The sequence below is a fragment of the Meleagris gallopavo genome, chromosome 2 (genome assembly GCF_905368555.1).
Source record: "Meleagris gallopavo chromosome 2, MGAL_WU_HG_1.1, whole genome shotgun sequence".
NCBI lineage: Eukaryota > Metazoa > Chordata > Aves > Galliformes > Phasianidae > Meleagris > Meleagris gallopavo.
In genome coordinates this window covers 49,394,040-49,412,162 of record NC_139405.1, presented here as the reverse complement: position 1 = coordinate 49,412,162, position 18,123 = coordinate 49,394,040, and the positions used below count along the sequence as shown (strand labels likewise).

The window sequence follows — 18,123 nt, the reverse complement described above, 5'->3', positions numbered from 1 at the left end:
GCAAATGAGGAGCGCAATGGAATGCTTTTTATATTTTGTAACGGTTAATCATCGCTTCCTGCTTTTGACATGAACCAGGCTGTTCTCTTTGATAAGGCCTTCCGCTAGGTCATAGACGCTTAGGAATTTAGTAGCGAAATTACTAAAAATAATTTTTTCTGTAAATAATGAGACCACGTAAAAGGGAGTTTTTTGCTTCTCTCTTTTTCCGTTTATGCACGCCCATTATGGAGTGGGTATTGTTGCTTGAAATTCCCTTGTTCTAGCAGTTCCTCCTATTCACACTTAAGCATTGTTTTGATTTATTTTATTGCTACTCTATAAATCTGTTGTAAAACAAAAGAAGGAACGTTGGAGCTATTGTTTCTAGGGACCATTATAATTCAAAAGATGTGCAGGACTGCCTCCTTCTCCCTTAATTACTTATGTCTGCTTTGACTGAAAAATTCAAACCTTTGTGCAAGGTAGTTCACTTTGTTGGTGTTCCCAAATGGTGTATAAATAAGTGCCATGCTGTGTCCTAAATCTTCCCTCTATGTTACGCTTTTGTAGCATACTTTGAGTTGCAGCATCGCTTTAGCTAACATCAAGACCTAAAACACACTGTGGGGCATTAGAGAAATTTGCTGGTGTAGGGAGTGTTCAGATTTTCTATGATAGCTCTCATGATTAATTAGCCATTCTGTTATTTAACAGTTATAAAAGACCTTTGACTATACTGACACAGGCAGAAGGTCAGAATATGCCTTTAGCTATAAGTTGGCTTCAGAACAGTTGTGTTTTGGTCAAAAGGAAATATGAACCTTGTCTGTGTAAGCATTCCAGAAGAGGTCAGCTCAGAGGCAAAGTGGAGAGAAGTACTGCTGAAACACTGAAATGCTAGATGTCCTACCTTATACTCTAAAGCTTTCATTGGATAAGTTAGTGGCCAGCTCCTCATTTAAAAACTTTTTTTAATGATGCATTGACAAATTTATTCTCATAAAAGAAATAATGATATAAAAAATTGTCAATTGTTTCCACAGAAATAATGTTTCAATATGCTTCATGATTTTAATGGACTACTCTTTGATAAAAATGAACATCAAACTTTTTTTTTGCTGTGTTTTACATGTTTTTTTTTTTTTTTTTACATTATTTTCTTTTTAAACAGAGGGTGTACTGGCATCTGTTAGTTGTGATGAGGTGACACTAATGAAAGTAAATCATCTATACTAGGTTACCATAGGGAGATAAACATGCTGCAGATTAGATATGTACAAATGAATCTTTTGTATCAGTGATTCTTGACTACGCTTTGTTATTGCACCAACATTTAGAGCTAATTTACTTTCTGTTTTTGAAAACTGAAAGAAGCAGTAGCCAGGAAAGAATTGCATTAACTGTTTGTTGTATGTTCTCATTACAGTCCAAGACTTTAAATGGAATTTGTGATAAAGCCATCCGATCAACTACAGATCCATTGATGAGCCAGTGTGCGTGTCTGGAGGAGGTTCACTTAACCAACATTAGACCCGGGGAAGGCCTGGTAAGAACCAACCTCTACATCCCTAATGTTTCATAGATACTCTTGTAAGGCACCACATACTTGTGTAGAGCAATGTACTTCAAAACTGCTAGTTTCCTATAGGAAACAGAAAGAGGCAGGGGAAGGAACTTTGGAGATTGTCAAACTGTGTGTTAGAATGGTGGATGGGGATGTATATACAAGTTAATAGTTTCCAAATTTTGGATGGTAAAGTGCTGCATTAATGTCTCAATGAGAATTTTGGGTAATTTAAAGATGCTCAGGAAATTGATTATTTTACTTCTGGAAATCATATTAACCAGGTGTTTTGTTTGTTGGCAGATGGAGGCAAAAGGAGGATGGGAAGGGTTTAGGTAGGGAGAAGGTGATGAAAAATGGTGTTTATGTTTCTGAAATACATATTCTATGTGTATTCTTTAGTCTTGCTAAATAATATGGCAATTTTTGAGATTTGCTGTTAAGGAGAATAAGGGAAATCCTATTAACAGTTCAGTGACTGTGACATTACTGAGTGTAGTTCATTCGGTGAATTCCATTTAGCTAAGTGCTGATTATGAGAAACTGCATTTGAAATTTTATTCGATTTTTCTGACTGGGAAGTACTTGGATTAGAATGTTTTGGAGGAAATTTAAATGCCTAAGTGCATCTAAGTGTATTCTCATGCTCTTCCTGAAAAGACAGAAGAGATGAGCACTGTTAAAGGAAGCCTTACACTCTAATGGTGATAGGTAGTTTAATGTAGACCACTGGATTTGACTGAATCAGTCATGAATTTTTGAAACTTTGAGGAGCTGTTTTTTATTGCATAAGTGACAATGAAGCTTAAACTAAGCAAGAAATGAGGAGATGGGTGCGTAGAACTGGCTGCCAACAAGTAAACAGAAAAGAGAATCAACTAGAGAGGATGGGAAAAAAAATCTAGTGTGTTTTCTTACATTTCTAAACAAGTGTAGTAACTTCAGGCAGATAAGCTGCACATGACTTCTGAACAACACTGCACTTATGTAGCTAAATGTGAGTACTTTGAGCAACAGCCGCTGGTAGGAATATTGAAGAGATGTATTTTTGTTCGTAAGTGGTGAAACCAATGTAGTAGTCCTGTGGGGAAATCTGTGTAGTTATTAGTTACTAGCCTGTTGATGACTTCTGTTTCTTATGGTCAATACCAACTTGATCTGTGTTTATTCTTGCCTTTACACTTTAACAAAAATAACCACAAATACTAGTACCAGGGCCTTTATTGCTTTTATTTTATCAGCATTGTGGTTACAAGACAGCTTGTATTTTCACTTGCTAAGAGAAGTTATAGAAGAGCACATATAATATTTCTAGTGTAAATGTGCTTTGTAAGGAGAACTAGTGGCCATTTAGTAGAGCTCGCAATTCTCTAATGTAGGCAGGACAGTAAGGAAGTAATTTAGTTCAAGACTGAAGACTGAAAAGACATCAAAACCGGTAGAGTTTGGTGTTACCAACCAAACGCTGTTTGTAAATTGCATCTCCTTATGTTAGTTTTTTTAAGTAAATACCAATATTGCAGTTAATTACAACAGAAGTGATCTGTGACAAAATTGAGAATGATGTGATATTAGTGATATTGGATTGCAGTTTTCATGGGATAATGTGTGAATGAGTCTGTTGCCAACAGTTATTTAATGAGATATGTTATACAAGGTTGTTTTATCTTTAAATTTGTTTTTCATTTTCTGCTTTCATTTAGGGTATGTACATCAAATCAACTTACGATGGATTGCACGTAATTACTGGCACTACAGAAAATGTAAGTGAAGTAAATGTAGATTAACTCAGACTATCGGAATGTAGCTTTGATTTTTTTTTTTTTTTTTCACCACTTTTTCCTGCTTTTCCTGTAACTTTCATGATATTACTGCTTTACATGCTGTGTGGTGCATCATTTGTTTATCAAGAACTTGTAAATATTTTTATCTGCATGTTTCACTGTTAGCCTAATTAAACCAGTTCCTGCAAGTAGGTGAGGTACTTCAAATGGTTGGCATCAATACAGTTACTTAGATAAGCTACTCTTCTGAGAGCTTTTGGTCTCCTAACAAAAACATGGAGGTATGTATTTGCTCTCTGCTGGCAAAAGAAATCTGTCTTAGTGAGAACACTTAAGTGATTCTGTCTTATATTCAGTAATGAATAATGAAATTAATGAATGGTCCAATGTCTAAATTACTGTGCAGAGTAAAAAATGAAATATTTAAGGGTGATCAAGCATGATAGACAACATTGGTTGTTTTTGCTGCAGATGGCTGCTTATTTTATTCTCGCACTGAGCTCTCTGTAGCTGAAACTGTAGTTTTTAGGAAGTCATTGCAGTGAACCTTTCATGAGCAACTGCATCTTGTACTGATGCTGCAGTGTTCTCATTGCTGCCTCTCTAAAGAGCAGATACTGAAGGAAAGTTGAGGAGCTTGGCTTTTTTTTTTTTTTTTTTTTTTTTTCAAAAAGGAAAGAACCAGTTGTTCTAGCTGTATCTGCCAAGTCTAGGGGGCTGGGAGGAGCGGGTGGAAATATGTGCTTGCTGTTCAGAGTGAAAACTGAAAGCTTTTATAGCTGCCAGCTTGTAATACTATTGGCCTGGCCTAACTGTGTAGAGGATCTGAAATACTTTGAATACTCTGAATTCAGAGTCTACTTTGACAGCAATTTTAACATTTAATAAGTGTGAAATAACATGATGATTGATGCCAGACTCCACAGATAATTTTCTAGAGGCTGTGACTGGAGCTGGTATTATTTCTATAGCTATTTCTGTAGTTTTGAGTGTTGACCTAAACTTTTGCTTTATGAACAGTCATTCTTCCTTTGGGGAAGCTCTTTCCTTTGTTACAAACAACTTGAGAAACAATTGAGAGAACTGCACCCAACTGGTGCCTTTCTGGTGACGTGATATCATTTAGGTAAGGCTGGGTCTTAGCTGAATTTTCTTGTTAGTTTCAGGATGATAGTTTAGCAGCTATCCCCCAAAACTTACTGGTTGGAATGTTGTGGCATTGCATGCCAAAAATAACAGTACTGTATGTTAAGATGACTAGGAAAGTCCATGCATTTGCTACGTATCAGCTGAGATGATTCCTGAGTCGTGCCACCCTACTTGTGACTTCTTGCCTCATCTTGGCCTAGTTCTAAACTTTGTTTTTGTCCTCCAGTCTCACAGTGTGATGGTGGTACTGACTGCTGTCTGATGCTTATCTGAGTCTCTCGCTCTCCCACAGCCAGGGTGTCAATCATCCAGAGGACACCTTGACATGAGTTTTGTTTTCCACAAGTCAACAGTGGATCAGAATTTTTCATGGTCTTGGTTGAATCATCTTATACGTGGCCTTCCACAGAGGCATTTCCTTTCAGAGGAAGCAAGAAGACAATGAAAAAAATAGTGTTACTCTTGATAACTGTCATCTTCTCCCATTACATTGTTTATTGCTACAGTTTCTTTTAATGAAAAAAAAAAAAATTTCACTCCAGCTCTGAAGTTGTGGTAACAAGGAGAGAGTCCTTTACCCAGCTGCTTCACTCTTGCATCATGGGGGAGAGCTGGTGTGCCACCAGCTTGGTTTGCCTTGAGTAGGGGAAATGGGAGTAGGCTGCAGAAGCCCTGCAGGGTGCTGGGCTGGCATACCTGTGCACTTGAGTGTTGCCAAGGCTATTCATAATTGCTGTGTAATAGAAACAGATTGGCTTTAGTAACTGCACCAATAGGTGGTGCATGGCACCAGCCCTAGATAAATCTGAGTAAATATTGACACATTTATCTGTTCCTTGCTAATCAGTATCCAGGACTTACTTTTTGTTCCCAGAAAAAAATATTTTAAGGTGTTTTTCAAATATCTGTTTAAACACACTTGGATATATATAGGCATATGTTTTATCTGTTGGTCTTAATGATGCAGGCAGATAATTTAACATTGAAGTTGATAATCTTAAATTAGGGAAAAGCAAAGAGAAGTGGAACAATCGTCTTTTGTGGATTGGAGAGTTCCTAGTCCTCTGGCTTGTATATTCAAAATATTAATGAATTGTTATGTTTTGAAATAATATAAATTTGAAAACTGCATTTAAGATAATCCTGTGTTAGAACAGAAGTAATCTCTTGTAATTCTCTCACAATCATAGAATGGTTTGAGTTGGAAGGGACCTTTAAGATCATTTAGATCCAATCCCCCTGCTATAAACTGAGATTTTTTCCACTAGACCAGGTTGCTCAAAGCCCATCATCAACACATTTGATTTCTGATGCCCTGCTGTGTCGTCCTTCTAAATAGATACCGGAGTGTTTGAAGTCTCTCATAAGGACCGTATTTTGTGACCATGAAGCTGCTCCTTTCTGCCTCATCCACTTGACCTTTCTGGTCGGGTGGTCTGTAGCAGGCTCCCCTATGATGTCTCCTTCCTATGACTTCCCTTTAGCTCTAATCTGTATGCTCTCTGTCAGGTCCTCATCCATCCACAGGTGGAGCTCCATATATTTCAACTGGTCATTGACGTAGACCACAGCACTCCTTCCCCTTCTCCCTTGCCTGTCTTTCTTAGAGAATTTATACCTGTCTATTGCTACTTTCCACTCATGGGAGCCGTCCCACGTGTCTAAGTGATGTCAATGACATCAAAGCCCTGTAAGTACATCCATGTCTGTAAATCTTCTTGCTTGTTCTCCATGCGTTAGTGCACAGGCATTTGAGTTCGGCTCCCAATGAGGCTGATTAACCAATTGTTCCCTTTATTCTGCAGATGCTGTCTTCCTGACCTGTTATCCAACTCCAGGCTCAGAGCATCCATTGGCGTCATCAGCCTCTCACCACCCCCCCCCACCCCCCCCAACTCTAGTTAAAAGCTCTCCTGACTAAATTGGAGAGCTTGTTGCCAAAGATGCTCCTCCCCTTTTCTGAAAGATAAACCTCATCTGGCCCCAGAAGACCAGATTTCTCCAAGCTAGTTCCAAGACATAAGTAGCTGAAGCCCTGTTCGTGGCTCCCTTAAGCACTTATTTTCTTAATTCCATCAGCCCTTTCCCTCTCCATCCCTTTAACTGTGAGGATTGATGAGAAAGCTACTTCTGTTCCCAAGTTCTTCACAGTTTCTGCCAGCTCCTTGCAGTCCTCCTTTATATTCACAGCTGTGTCCCTGGTGCTTATGTGAAACAGCAGCAGTGGGTAGTAGTAAGTGGGACATACAGGGTCTAGCAACCTCTGTCACATACTTGGTGCAGGCCCTTGGCAAGCAGCGCACCCCTCTAGGTAGCAGATCAGGACCACAAATGGGTGCCTCCGTGCCCCGCAGGAGAGAATCACCCACCACTATCACCTATTGCATTTTCTTAGTTGCAGTGGTGGTTATGCTATGGAAAGCTGATCTGGCTACCTTACTCAGACCTTACTTGTTACAGGTTCTTTTTTCTCCTCAGTCTGCAGAACAGCTTCATGGTTCAGATTTTGAGGCAGGCTTTTTTCTCCTGCTACTCTTTCTCGTGGCAATTAGCTGTTTCTCATCACAGTTGGTTTGCCTTCTAACTGTGCTGATGTGCTGATGGGGGGAATTTGGGGCTTTTGGCCCCAGGCTGTGGATTCAGTATAAGTTGCATGTTTACTCCAGCTGTCTATCTCCATTTCTGCCACTCTGATAGTACACAGTCTTTTGACTGTCTCCTGCAGCTCAGATAATGCTGTCTGGAACTGCAGTACAAACTGGAGACTAAAGGACGGTGAAGACATGAAGTACAGTTTGATGTGTGGCACGTAGTCTATGCTTTCTCCCTTACCCTCTACTACCCTCAGTATTAAAAAATAAAAATAAAAAAATCCTAAGATGAATTAATTTAGAATTCTTAAGTCATCGATGGATGTAATGTGATCTGTGGAAATTTTCAGTGATGTTCTGCATCGCATATACGACCTTTAACTTAGTCTTGTGGGAATTGTTACAAGAGACAAGAGAGCCTGCTGAAGCACGTAATCCTGTTTTCTTCTTTGTAGTCCCCTGCTGATAGATCTCAAAAGATTCATGCTGGTGATGAGGTGATCCAGGTTAACCAACAAACTGTGGTAAGTAACAGAAAGCCCTTGCACGCTTTTTCTTACACTTGTTCTCCTAAAACTGTTCTATAAAAAAGTGGTTTGGATCACTGAAAATCAGAGTTTGACTTAACGGGGATTGCTTGTTTCTTCACTTTTTGAAAAGTAATATCAGGTTAAAGATATCATTATTCTTTAAAAGGTTGGGTGGCAACTAAAAAATCTGGTGGCAAAGTTGCGAGAAAATCCTGCTGGAGTTAGGCTGCTTCTCAAGAAACGTCCAACTGGTTCTTTCCACTTCACCCCTGCTCCACTGAAGAACCTGCGCTGGAAGCCACCCTTGGTTCAGGTAATAGGCTTCTGACAGACCTGTGATGTCTGGCTGTGAATTGATTTTTTTATTTTTTTATTTTTATTTTATTTGAAAGAGAAATAGAAATGCTCCCAGTTGCTCGTGTTTGAGTATAGGATAAGTTAGTTTACGTGAAATGGTTGTCATCTTCTGATTCCTAAATAAAAGGGAAAATGTTCTTAGCCAGTTAATGCTCTTCTTGATACCCAAAGGGAACTAGTTGTGTTGACCTAGTTCAGCTTGCCATTGTGTGTACTTATTTGAGGTGAAACTTCTGATATGTATGAAATTCATCAGTACAGAATATTAAAAGCTGCTTCTATTTAACTTAGTAGTTTTTTGTTGTTGAAATAACTTTGACTGTCCATCCTCTTCTTAGCCTGGTGAAGAGTGGAGAATGACTGAGGTTTTTCTTTTAAGAAGTTATTTAAACTACTTCTTTAAATATCACTTAGTTGTTGGGCAATTTGCTGATTCAGCAATAAGCAGACAGCAAAAGTGGTGTTCATAACTCTTTAATAACCATTTCTTAACCTAGCTATTCCCCAAAATGGTTAAGAAAGCTTAGGACTTACTTAATGCTTTTGGAAGAAAATATCCTAATTCAATCTAAACTGATCACCTGAAATAAAAAAAAAAAAGAGAGAATTCCCATTCCTACTTCTGTTCCAACATGTCTTCCCACAGCTGTAAGGATAACTTACCAACCTGTGATACATCAGTGGATATCTTATGTCTCAGTGCATGCAGATTCTTTCAGGCTGGCTGCAGGATGTATACTTGACTCTTCTCTCAGTCCCTTCCACTTCCTTTTCTCTAATATATTTATTTTGTTTTTGTGGCATAATGTCTGTCATATAATCAGTCAGGAAAAAAAAAAAGGGGGGGGGGAAAAAGTGTAGGAATGGGAAAGAGTGCACCTTTGCTCTCCTAAAGACACGACTCTGGGTTCAGTAATAAGCAAGTTGAAGTGAGTCACAAAAATCAAATGCTAAACTTGCTTATATCAGCAGTAACAAATGTATTTTTCCTTTGCTTCCTTTTATCACCTGATGGAATTGTTGGTAAACTTTACTGTATACTGTGTTCGTGAAGCAGGCATTGGATTGTATTGAATAAATGTAGTACGTACTGCCTTTGTAAGTTCTACGCACCATGCGTATATTTAACAAATTACATTATTTTAATGGATCCAAAAATAAAAGAATAGGTCTTGTCTATTGCATTTTCTGTCTATGGAGTTTACATGAGAAATGGAACTGAAGGGAGCAAAATACTCTCTAAGCAATTCATTCTACTTATGGTAGGATTTATGTAGAAGGACTGCAGTACAAACCAAAATGAGGAGCAAAAAAAATGCTAAAATGTTGTGCTCTTTAAAAAACAAACAAAAAAAAACAAAAAACAAAACCCAACATATTAATTATACAGGTATGAAATGGTACTATTGATTGTTTAATTGTATATTTTGTGGATGATAAATGCACAGATGTCTGATAACTATCTAACATTTCAGACCAGTCCTCCACCAACGTCAACCCAGTCTCCAGAAAGCACCATGGACATCTCAGTGAAAAAGGAGAAGCCAGCCATTTTGGATCTGTACATACCACCTCCACCAGCTGTTCCATATTCTCCTCGGTATGTAAATAAACACGCATTGAACATACTGAACAAAACCTCCTTTATTATATTTGTTTCTGAGTTGGTTTCACTGAATCTTTTCATAGAATGGACTGGGTTGAAAAGGACCACAATGATCTAGTTTCAACCCCCCTGCCCTCGGTTGCTTGAGTACCTAAGATTACTAAAGCTTGTGCTTAAATGCATAAACTACCAGGGTCAAAATAGTAGTTTTCTATTGTTGGAAGACTGTTTTGTCTTCTGTAGATCAGTTATTTCCAGAACATAAATGGATGTTGTACCTTGTTTTGTTGTGGAGTTATGTTTTTACTTTTGTTTAAATCTGACTGTGCATACCAGGAAGTCATTTTTCTGTCATTTTTTCCACTGCTGTGTTTAGCAAGTTTAATAACTATTAAGATAGTTAGGATTGAAAAGAACTTGTTCTAAACTGTTAAACTTGCAAATTATATAACACAGGAATGTTCCCACTGAAGGGAAGGGAGAGTCAGTTCACTCCACCTCATTTTTTCCCTGATGGTGTAAACTATAAAAATGGAGATATATGTGTACAAAGGGGGAAGGTTATGGTATGGCTAACTGTTGTTTGTTCTTAAGTCCTCATTGACTAATGCCAGAACCCTGCCATCTGACCTGAGAAAGCAGTGGACAAAAGGGTTTCCGGGCCGGGAATGCTTCCTGACCTGCCCTGACACTCTATGTACACGTAGATTCTGCACAGAAACTTGGCTGACCTTTTGCTTCAGGGCTTCTATGGGAGGAGCGCTTGTCTCCTGTCATGTAAGGCCTGATCTGGAGACAGAGTTTGTACTACCGCAGTCTTCAGGGCAGTACAGGGCAGGGGAAGATTGCCTGCAAACTAAGGGTCTGAAGTTGGACTGACCTTGACTTGCTTTTTCCCTGTTTTTCATGTTTATGCATGCTCAATTCTTAATTAAAAAAGAAAAAAAAAAAAAAGTCTCTTAGTGGAAAAACAAGTATACAGATTTAACAACTCAATTTAGATTGTTTTGGTCTCTTTAAACACAGAATCACAGCATTGCATCACTACATTTTAAATGTGTTGGTGGATTAGATGCATGTGGTTGGTTTGTTTACTTACATTTTTCCTAAGGAGTCGCACAATTACATCTAGCTACAAACACCTCTGGATCTGAATCCTGTTGGCAGAGAAGGGTAGCAGTATGAGCTGGGAAACTTGTCCTGGGCAATGCAGGGAAAGGTAGTGGTTCATGGGGACTGCTACTTGACTTCAACCTTTAAGTAAAGTGTGGGAAGTTGTGGCAGTCAGAAAGAGGGAAAAGGACAGTTCTCTCACTGTATTTGATTATTTAACTTCACCTCTACCTGTTTTGCTGCTCTTTTAAAATTGTAATACGTTTGTGTGGTCACTTTTGCCCTGTGCCCCCATCATCCTCTTCTCCTTTCCCGGTGTGGACCTTTTCAGGTCCAGTACTTCTGGCACTGAGAAGAGAGCAGTGACTCTTTGCCCTCCCCAGGGTGCATTCTCCACATGGTGGTGTTGTAGGAGAGCTGTCTGCTTACACGTGGTGGTGGTGTAACACTTACGTGTAATTTCTTGTCTGCAAATCTCCATAAATAGTTTCCTCCTATTCACTGAGATCTAGCATTGGAAAAAATGTCAATACTGGGCTGTGTACATACTTAGAGAACCAGATGAATATTTTTTGCCTGACTTGGGTAGTTGCTTCAAGCAAGACTATAGCGTATGTAGGAAAGGGGATCAAAAAAAAGGAAAATTCTAAGTTACAGGGGTGCCTTTTGTTCTAAAAAATCTTAACTAGGATTGATTCTGAAAATGGGTGCTTCTAATGAAAGATCTGTGGAAGGGGATCTAGATCTAGGAAGGGGAGTCCTGCAGAAATTGCTCAAAATCATTTATTTATGCTATGAATTTATTACTGAAATTCTCAAGGGGGTCCCACTTCTGTATGAAGAACTAGGTGAATGTCCAGCATCAGTTATCAGCCTCTTAACATTATAGGAAAGCATAGTCCCTCCAAAGGAGACACTACATCTTCTCACTACCACTAGGATAAACCTGTGGATGCAGTCCTCTGCCAGAGCTGTTTACTGACCAGGCAGTAAACAGGGAGCTTTGGTACCCTTAGGGCCTTAAGGTCTCATTCTCAGAAGTCTTTCTAGGGCTAGTACCTAAAGGAACCTCTAAACTTCTCTGTTAAATTACTGGCTAGTTAAAGGTGAATTACCATGAACAGGATAACTTTCTCTTCTTCTTGGTGAATATGTTTAGTCTTTCATCACTTGACCTATTTTTTTTTCTTCAGCATGTTTGCAGCATAATGCCCATTATCAGGGGCATGACTGTGGGCTAGAAAATATCTTTCAAACCTACTCATGCTTGCAGAGTAAAATTCCTTTTAAGCTGCTAATAGAAGCAAACTGTCCTTTCAGAGATGAAAAGGGGAGTTTTCCATATAGAGGAAGCAGCAAACCCAGTCATCCATTACTTGGATCCAAGGGTGCCGAGTCTCCCAATTCTTTTCTGGATCAGGAAAGTCGAAGGAGAAGGTTTACTATTGCTGATTCTGATCAGCTGCCTGGATATCATATGGAAGCAAATATACTGCCGGCCAAGATGAGAGAAAAAACACAGTCATATGGTGAGTTCATTACTCTTTCACTATTGAGATTCTGATAAACACTTCAATTCTACATCTAGAATAATTTCACTTAAATGTTGTTTCTTTAATGAATGTCATTCAATTGGGCACTGATGCCCTTCCTGTCTGTTTCCACGTGTATAGTGGTTATAACTTGTGGTTATTATGTCCATTGCCACTGTAAATGAACAAGAGTGTAGCTAGCTGTTTGATCTCAGCAGAATGCTTTCTTGTATTCCATTGGTTGAAGTATCTTGAAATATTTATTTCTGCAATTTTATCTGCATATTTTGGTCCATCTTTCTCCCTTTGCTCAACTGTGAAAAGCATAAATATAAACATGGGTTCTCCAAACTTAATGTAGCTCCTTATAACCTTCACTCTGTTGCCTTCAGGAAAACCTCGTCCATTATCAATGCCTGCTGATGGCAGTTGGATAGGAGCTGCGGAACCCTTCTCAAGGCCACGAGCACCAGGAAGAAAAGGCAAGATTTTAGTTCTCATCCTCTTTCTAGATCCCTCTCTAGGATCTTGTTGGGATGAACTGCCTAAATTAGGACTGAAGGATTAGCATTTGCATACTGTTGAACTGATCCAAGAACGCCAGATAGTAGTTGTGAAATTTGTGAGCTTGGTCAGTGCTGGGGCTCAAACTTTGTTTTTTGATCTTAAAATTTATGTGAATGTGAAAAGAAGTCTGAGAATGACTACTGCAGATATGCACTTGTCTCCTTACATCACAGGTTTACTATTTTTTTTCTCTTACACACTTTTCCCTTTCTTTTGCAAGGGAGGATCATATTGATTTACTAAGAAGCTGCTTTTTTTTATCAGTCTTTGTGGAAGCTGTTGAAGCAATTTTTTTTTTCCTTAGAAGTAAAGTGTAGGACATTTTAGGAGTTACTTTTTGCTGCTGTTAGGAAACAACATTCTGAAGATGCCACAGAGGGGATGAGACACAAAAACTGATGTCAGATTAGATGGCTTTTTTTCTTTCCTGCAATGCCCTTCTCTTCCCTCCTACTCACTCCCTTATATCTGAAATATTACAAATTCTGTTACAGTGAGAAATAAATGAGGTGACTTCAGTTTATTCTTGAAATCAATTATGAAAGCAAATGTGTAATTACAGGAAAAATAGAGGCGAAGTTCTATTTTTACAAAAGTAGAAGCTGATAACAAGAAGCATGAACATGGAAGGATATTAGAAACACACTAAGTCGCTAGCCTCTCAGGATGATCACGACATCCCAGGGCTTTTATTTTGTGGTGGTTTTTTTTTTTACCTTCTTTTTTTTACTTGCTTGTTGTTAACACACAGAATGAACCTAACAGCAGTCTCTAGCAGCAGTGATGTTCAGGAATCTAGGGACGAGTTTAAAAAAAAAAAAAAAAAAAAGCATCATAAATCAGTAATCAAAACTAAGGAGGTGCTTACAGTCTTATCTGCAAGATTAATTTCTGTTGTTCAAAGTAATGTTTGTAGCTTTTAAGATAGTTGCATGCATATAAATATAGATTCAATCCTGGCCTACAGCACCTTCAATGAAATATCAGAAAGAGATTTTCTAGGTCCGGCTTAGTCTACGTTGGCTGTTACAGTGTGTGAATGAGAGAATCTGGGATTTAACAATGTTAGTCAATGTAGTCAGTGTGCTAAATGTTTTTAAAAAAAAAAAAAAAAAAAAGACATTAAGTGTCATCTATTGACAGCTGTTTGTACCAGGTGTGTTATTAAAGGTAACCAGAATCTGGGAAGTGCTGTTCATGTCTCTAAGGATCATTATAAAAATAGAAAATATGAATGGAATAATAGTTGTTTTGAAACCAGCAATAATTGCTTTTCTTCCTTCCCTTCCCACAGGTGAAGATGTCCTCTGCAGGTACTTCAGTAATGAAAGGATACCTCCAATCATTGAAGAAAGTCCCTCCACACAACACCCCTTTTCAAGGCCCATGTCCGAGAAGCAGTTGGTGAGGGGCATGGATTACATTCGAGGCAGCAGGTGTTTTATGAATACAGACCTCCACAACAGTGCAACAATTCCTTTTCAAGAGGAAGGAGCTAAAAAGTCCCCTGTTGCACCATCCACAAAATCTTCCTCTGCAGAGCCATCGCTACTGGTCAGTTGGATAACAAGGCTTAAATTGTTGACTCATTGACTGTTGATCACAGGATTGTTACCCAAGTGCCTTGGTTCATCGGTCAGACTTCTCTGCTTTTCAGCTTAACTGATGCATAGCGACTAATGCAGTGTTCTTTTCCTGGAGAATCCTATATTCTTGCCTTTTTGTTTGTAATTTTTGATACATGAGAGGGTTGTGTAGTGCAAGGAGGAAAGAAAGATGAAGTTCTTGTTAATGGCTAAAAGTTGGGAGTTTGTTCCCTGGGAAATGAGTAAAATTTTGGTGATATAGAGACCGCACGTGACCTGAAATCTGCATTACTATTCAGAGGAAACCTTTGTATTACGGTGAATTCCAGTGGCACTTCATTTGTCTGAATGCTCAGAGGCTGATGTGACTGGCTGGACGTTATAATATGGAAGGCTGGGTGAAAGTTGTTACTTTCTCACCAGGATAGGCAAGGAAGAAAAGAGAGGTTTGGTACAACTTAGCAATATGTTGCAAGATCTTACTGCATGAGATCAAGCCTGTGAGGATGAAGAAGTAGCATTGCTATTCTTTCTCTGATATCCAATATCTGAGCGAAGTCTTAGGAAGAGGGATCTTGTATCTAGAGGTGTTTGCAAGTTGGACTAGTTTAATTGTAAATATGTCCAACCTGATTTATCTTCTTTGTTATTGAAAACACAGTACAAATAAAGTGCACAGAACAGCTGAAGTGCTCATCCATAAAGATGTATGGATTGTTACAATATGCCATGGAGATGCATCTGTTGAGGTGGTAAAAGAATATATATTTTTTCCTTAATTGTTTAAGAATGATTTGCTGTTAACCAAAGTAATCTTTTAAAGACAGTCCTGTTGGACTTCAGAGGATTTTACAGTGGATCAGTTTTTGAAAGATGTGTGAGTTTTTATGAAAGGTATGTGCATTACATTACAATTGTAAGATATCTTGCTATTTTAATTATAGCTCAATTTTTTCCCCTCCAGAATTTTAAAGTAGCATTGGGTATTTTGCGAGAAAAATAAAACTTGTTTAACAAAAGAAGAGGAAATTAAAGAGGTATAGTTTAAAATTGAATGTACATAAGATTGTTCGTATGCAAACAGTTGTGTTTAATTTAAATGTTAAATATAGTTGTATATATTTTTTACTCAGAGTTTGTACCTTCCTGTCTGCGGTACTGTGCATGAATTAGTCAAATGAAAGAAAGGAAAGTCTTTAGTATTCTCCACTAGTTTTAAGACTGTTTTCATAGATGTTATATAGCCAAGTTTTTCCTCCTTTGGTTTTACTAAAGAAAAGAAGTTAAATTTGTAATTAATAATTAGTGGGGAAAGAGGGATCTTAAACACTAGTTTGCACTTTGGACTGGGGCAGGAATTGTACTTGATAACATGAGTATTAAAAAGATACCACAGTTCTGGTTATGAAGATGTAAGGAGAAAGATTGCTTTCTCCTGCAACATGTTCTTGAAATTGTGCTACAACCCTGCAGAGACATGGTGTTAAATTCAGTTCTGAATTAATTTCATTTGATTGTTTCTCACTGGTGACTTAAGTGAGGACTGGTTTGGATCTCTTTGATCCTAGAAGATTATAGTATGGTAATCTTGTGTAACTCTTCTCCACCTCTGGCATGACATTTGTAGTAGGGACACAGGCAAACACAGTTGCAGTGCAGTTGAAACCTAGACCAGTTTTGGTCTTGCCTTTGAGAAGAGGGCTCAGACTTCCATGTTTCAGGCACTATGTTCCAGCCCCAAATTGATTGAACTGTTTGGAATAAGCAATACTAATCCAGTTCAAATAACATGCTTGACTGGGGAAGGATGCAACTTGGTGTATACATTCATGCATGTTGATATGTAAGAAACCATAGAAGTACTTGGTATCTTAGGATCCTCCTCAGCATATTTTCAAAACACTGAAAAACTCAAGTTTGATTCCTTCACTCAGTTAGGTTATCTTGCAGTTTGATCTAATCTAACAAATAGCTTTAAATCAGTTCATCTATGAGAAATGGAGGAATTCATAAGCATTTATGCAATGACACTTTTCAAAATATTTTGTTGCCTAAATACAAGCTTTAAAAATGTCAACAAACAAAAAAAGAAAAACTTAACTATATATTCTGTTCCTCATGCTCCAGTGTTCTGACCATGCTGAGTTGAAATACTGAATGTTATCTTTTGTCAGTCATCAAGGGCTGTCAGTCGCAAAGAGCTGACTGCCTACAGCAAAAGTTGTCTGGCTCTTGTGAACGTGGGAGATGGATACTTTTCTGGAAATTACTAGAAGTTTTATTATTGTTTCCACTGCAAGTGAGCTAAGATCATTGAGAACCCTGAAGTAGTTTTCACTTAAGTCATGTATGTTTTCCAATTAAAAAAAGTAAATAATGTTGGCGGGCTTTTTTGTATGTTTGTTTTCTTCCCCTCGTGAGTTTTATGCATCACTATTGATCGGCCTTTGGCTATTGGAGTGTATGTACACAAAATAAATGTAGCAGAACCCCATAAACCAGCTTTTATTGCAAAAGCTACATCCTTGCTACTGTGAATTTACTCTGTGCTCTACTAAGTTACCATGTCATCTTGATATTTTTGTATGCTAGTATTGCTTAGTGTTTATTGTATGCCTCAAACCCTTTTATGTAGTGTATGATATGTAGGAATCTTTCTCTGGGAAGATGGCATTTTTTTTGGCTTTGGAAGAGAGGTATTTTTCCTCTTGGATAGCCCAATTTAAAAGCTCAAATATTCTCAGTAATAATAAGCTATTTTGAGTTATGGTATGAATCATAGATATTAAATGTGTGTGTGTGCCCTTCATACCTTCTGACTCTCCCATCTCTTGTAAAGTTTTAATACAACTACTTCATGTATGGGAAGAGACAGTCCAACAGAGTGACTTAATATGTGGCCATTTCCCTGGGTTTGAAAGCATGAGGTTGGGTGGGGGGGGGAGGAATTAAGTGCAGCTGAAAGACTTATGGGAGCAGACTCTATTCTTACTAGTATCTACAAGGGAAAAAGATGAGTATCAGTGTAGGAAGGCCAATGTGAAACACAGGGAACAGTAGAAAACGTGTTTAAGAGCAAGCTTTAGTTTTCTATGATAAGTACTATACTTGAAATGGTTTGTTTTCCTATGTGACCTGTTTTCCGTAGTAAAGAATAAAGATTAAAACACCTGATCTTCTCTATCTTTGTGCATAATGAGAAATATTAGGAAACTGATGTTTAGCAAATAGCAACATGGCACAGATCGTTTAGTACTATCATTATCATTTTGGAGAAAAGCTGTTGTTAGTTTGGGAGAATGGTTTAAAATGCAATCAAGACTTGTAGCAATTAATGTTGTAATATGCCTGAATGGGATTGTTTTTCTTTGCAGTAATGATTCCTGTTAGAAGATTTGGTATATAGAGAAGTGTTAGTAACTCAACTTTTTCAGATAACTCCTTCCGCATTTTAATCTCATCTAGGAATGGTGAAAGCAATTCTGTAGTTCTGTAATAATTTTTCCTAGTCACCGCTTTGAAGCATATTAATTGAAAAGTGAGGTGAAACATCTGGGAAGTCTTAACTCCAAAAGACTCTTGGCAAAAGAAATTAAACTTGTAAGTTTGTGATCACTTAAGTCTGTACTCTGTGCGGTGAATATGGAGGGTGCTCTGTAGTTCTGGAGAAGGAAAAAAGATACAGCTAGGAGTAATTGCTGGCTTAATCTCAGAAAAAAGGTATGTAACAAATTAAAAACTGTTGTTATGCAGAAACTCGGC

The 18,123-nt window shown here is 38.1% G+C and overlaps 1 protein-coding gene across 1 annotated transcript in view; it reads left to right on the top strand.

Moving 5' to 3' along the window:
- CNKSR3 (CNKSR family member 3) overlaps window positions 1-17,535 on the top strand; it is a 62,587-nt gene extending 45,052 nt beyond the window's left edge. Inside the window, exons 6-13 of the mRNA XM_085217060.1 lie at window positions 1,409-1,528; window positions 3,250-3,309; window positions 7,526-7,594; window positions 7,767-7,913; window positions 9,433-9,557; window positions 11,997-12,205; window positions 12,601-12,690; window positions 14,070-17,535. Coding sequence (XP_085073186.1) covers window positions 1,409-1,528; window positions 3,250-3,309; window positions 7,526-7,594; window positions 7,767-7,913; window positions 9,433-9,557; window positions 11,997-12,205; window positions 12,601-12,690; window positions 14,070-14,368 — 1,119 coding nt within the window. The 3' untranslated portion in view covers window positions 14,369-17,535. The remainder of the gene's footprint in view (window positions 1-1,408; window positions 1,529-3,249; window positions 3,310-7,525; window positions 7,595-7,766; window positions 7,914-9,432; window positions 9,558-11,996; window positions 12,206-12,600; window positions 12,691-14,069) is intronic.
- Window positions 17,536-18,123: the final 588 nt, after the last annotated feature.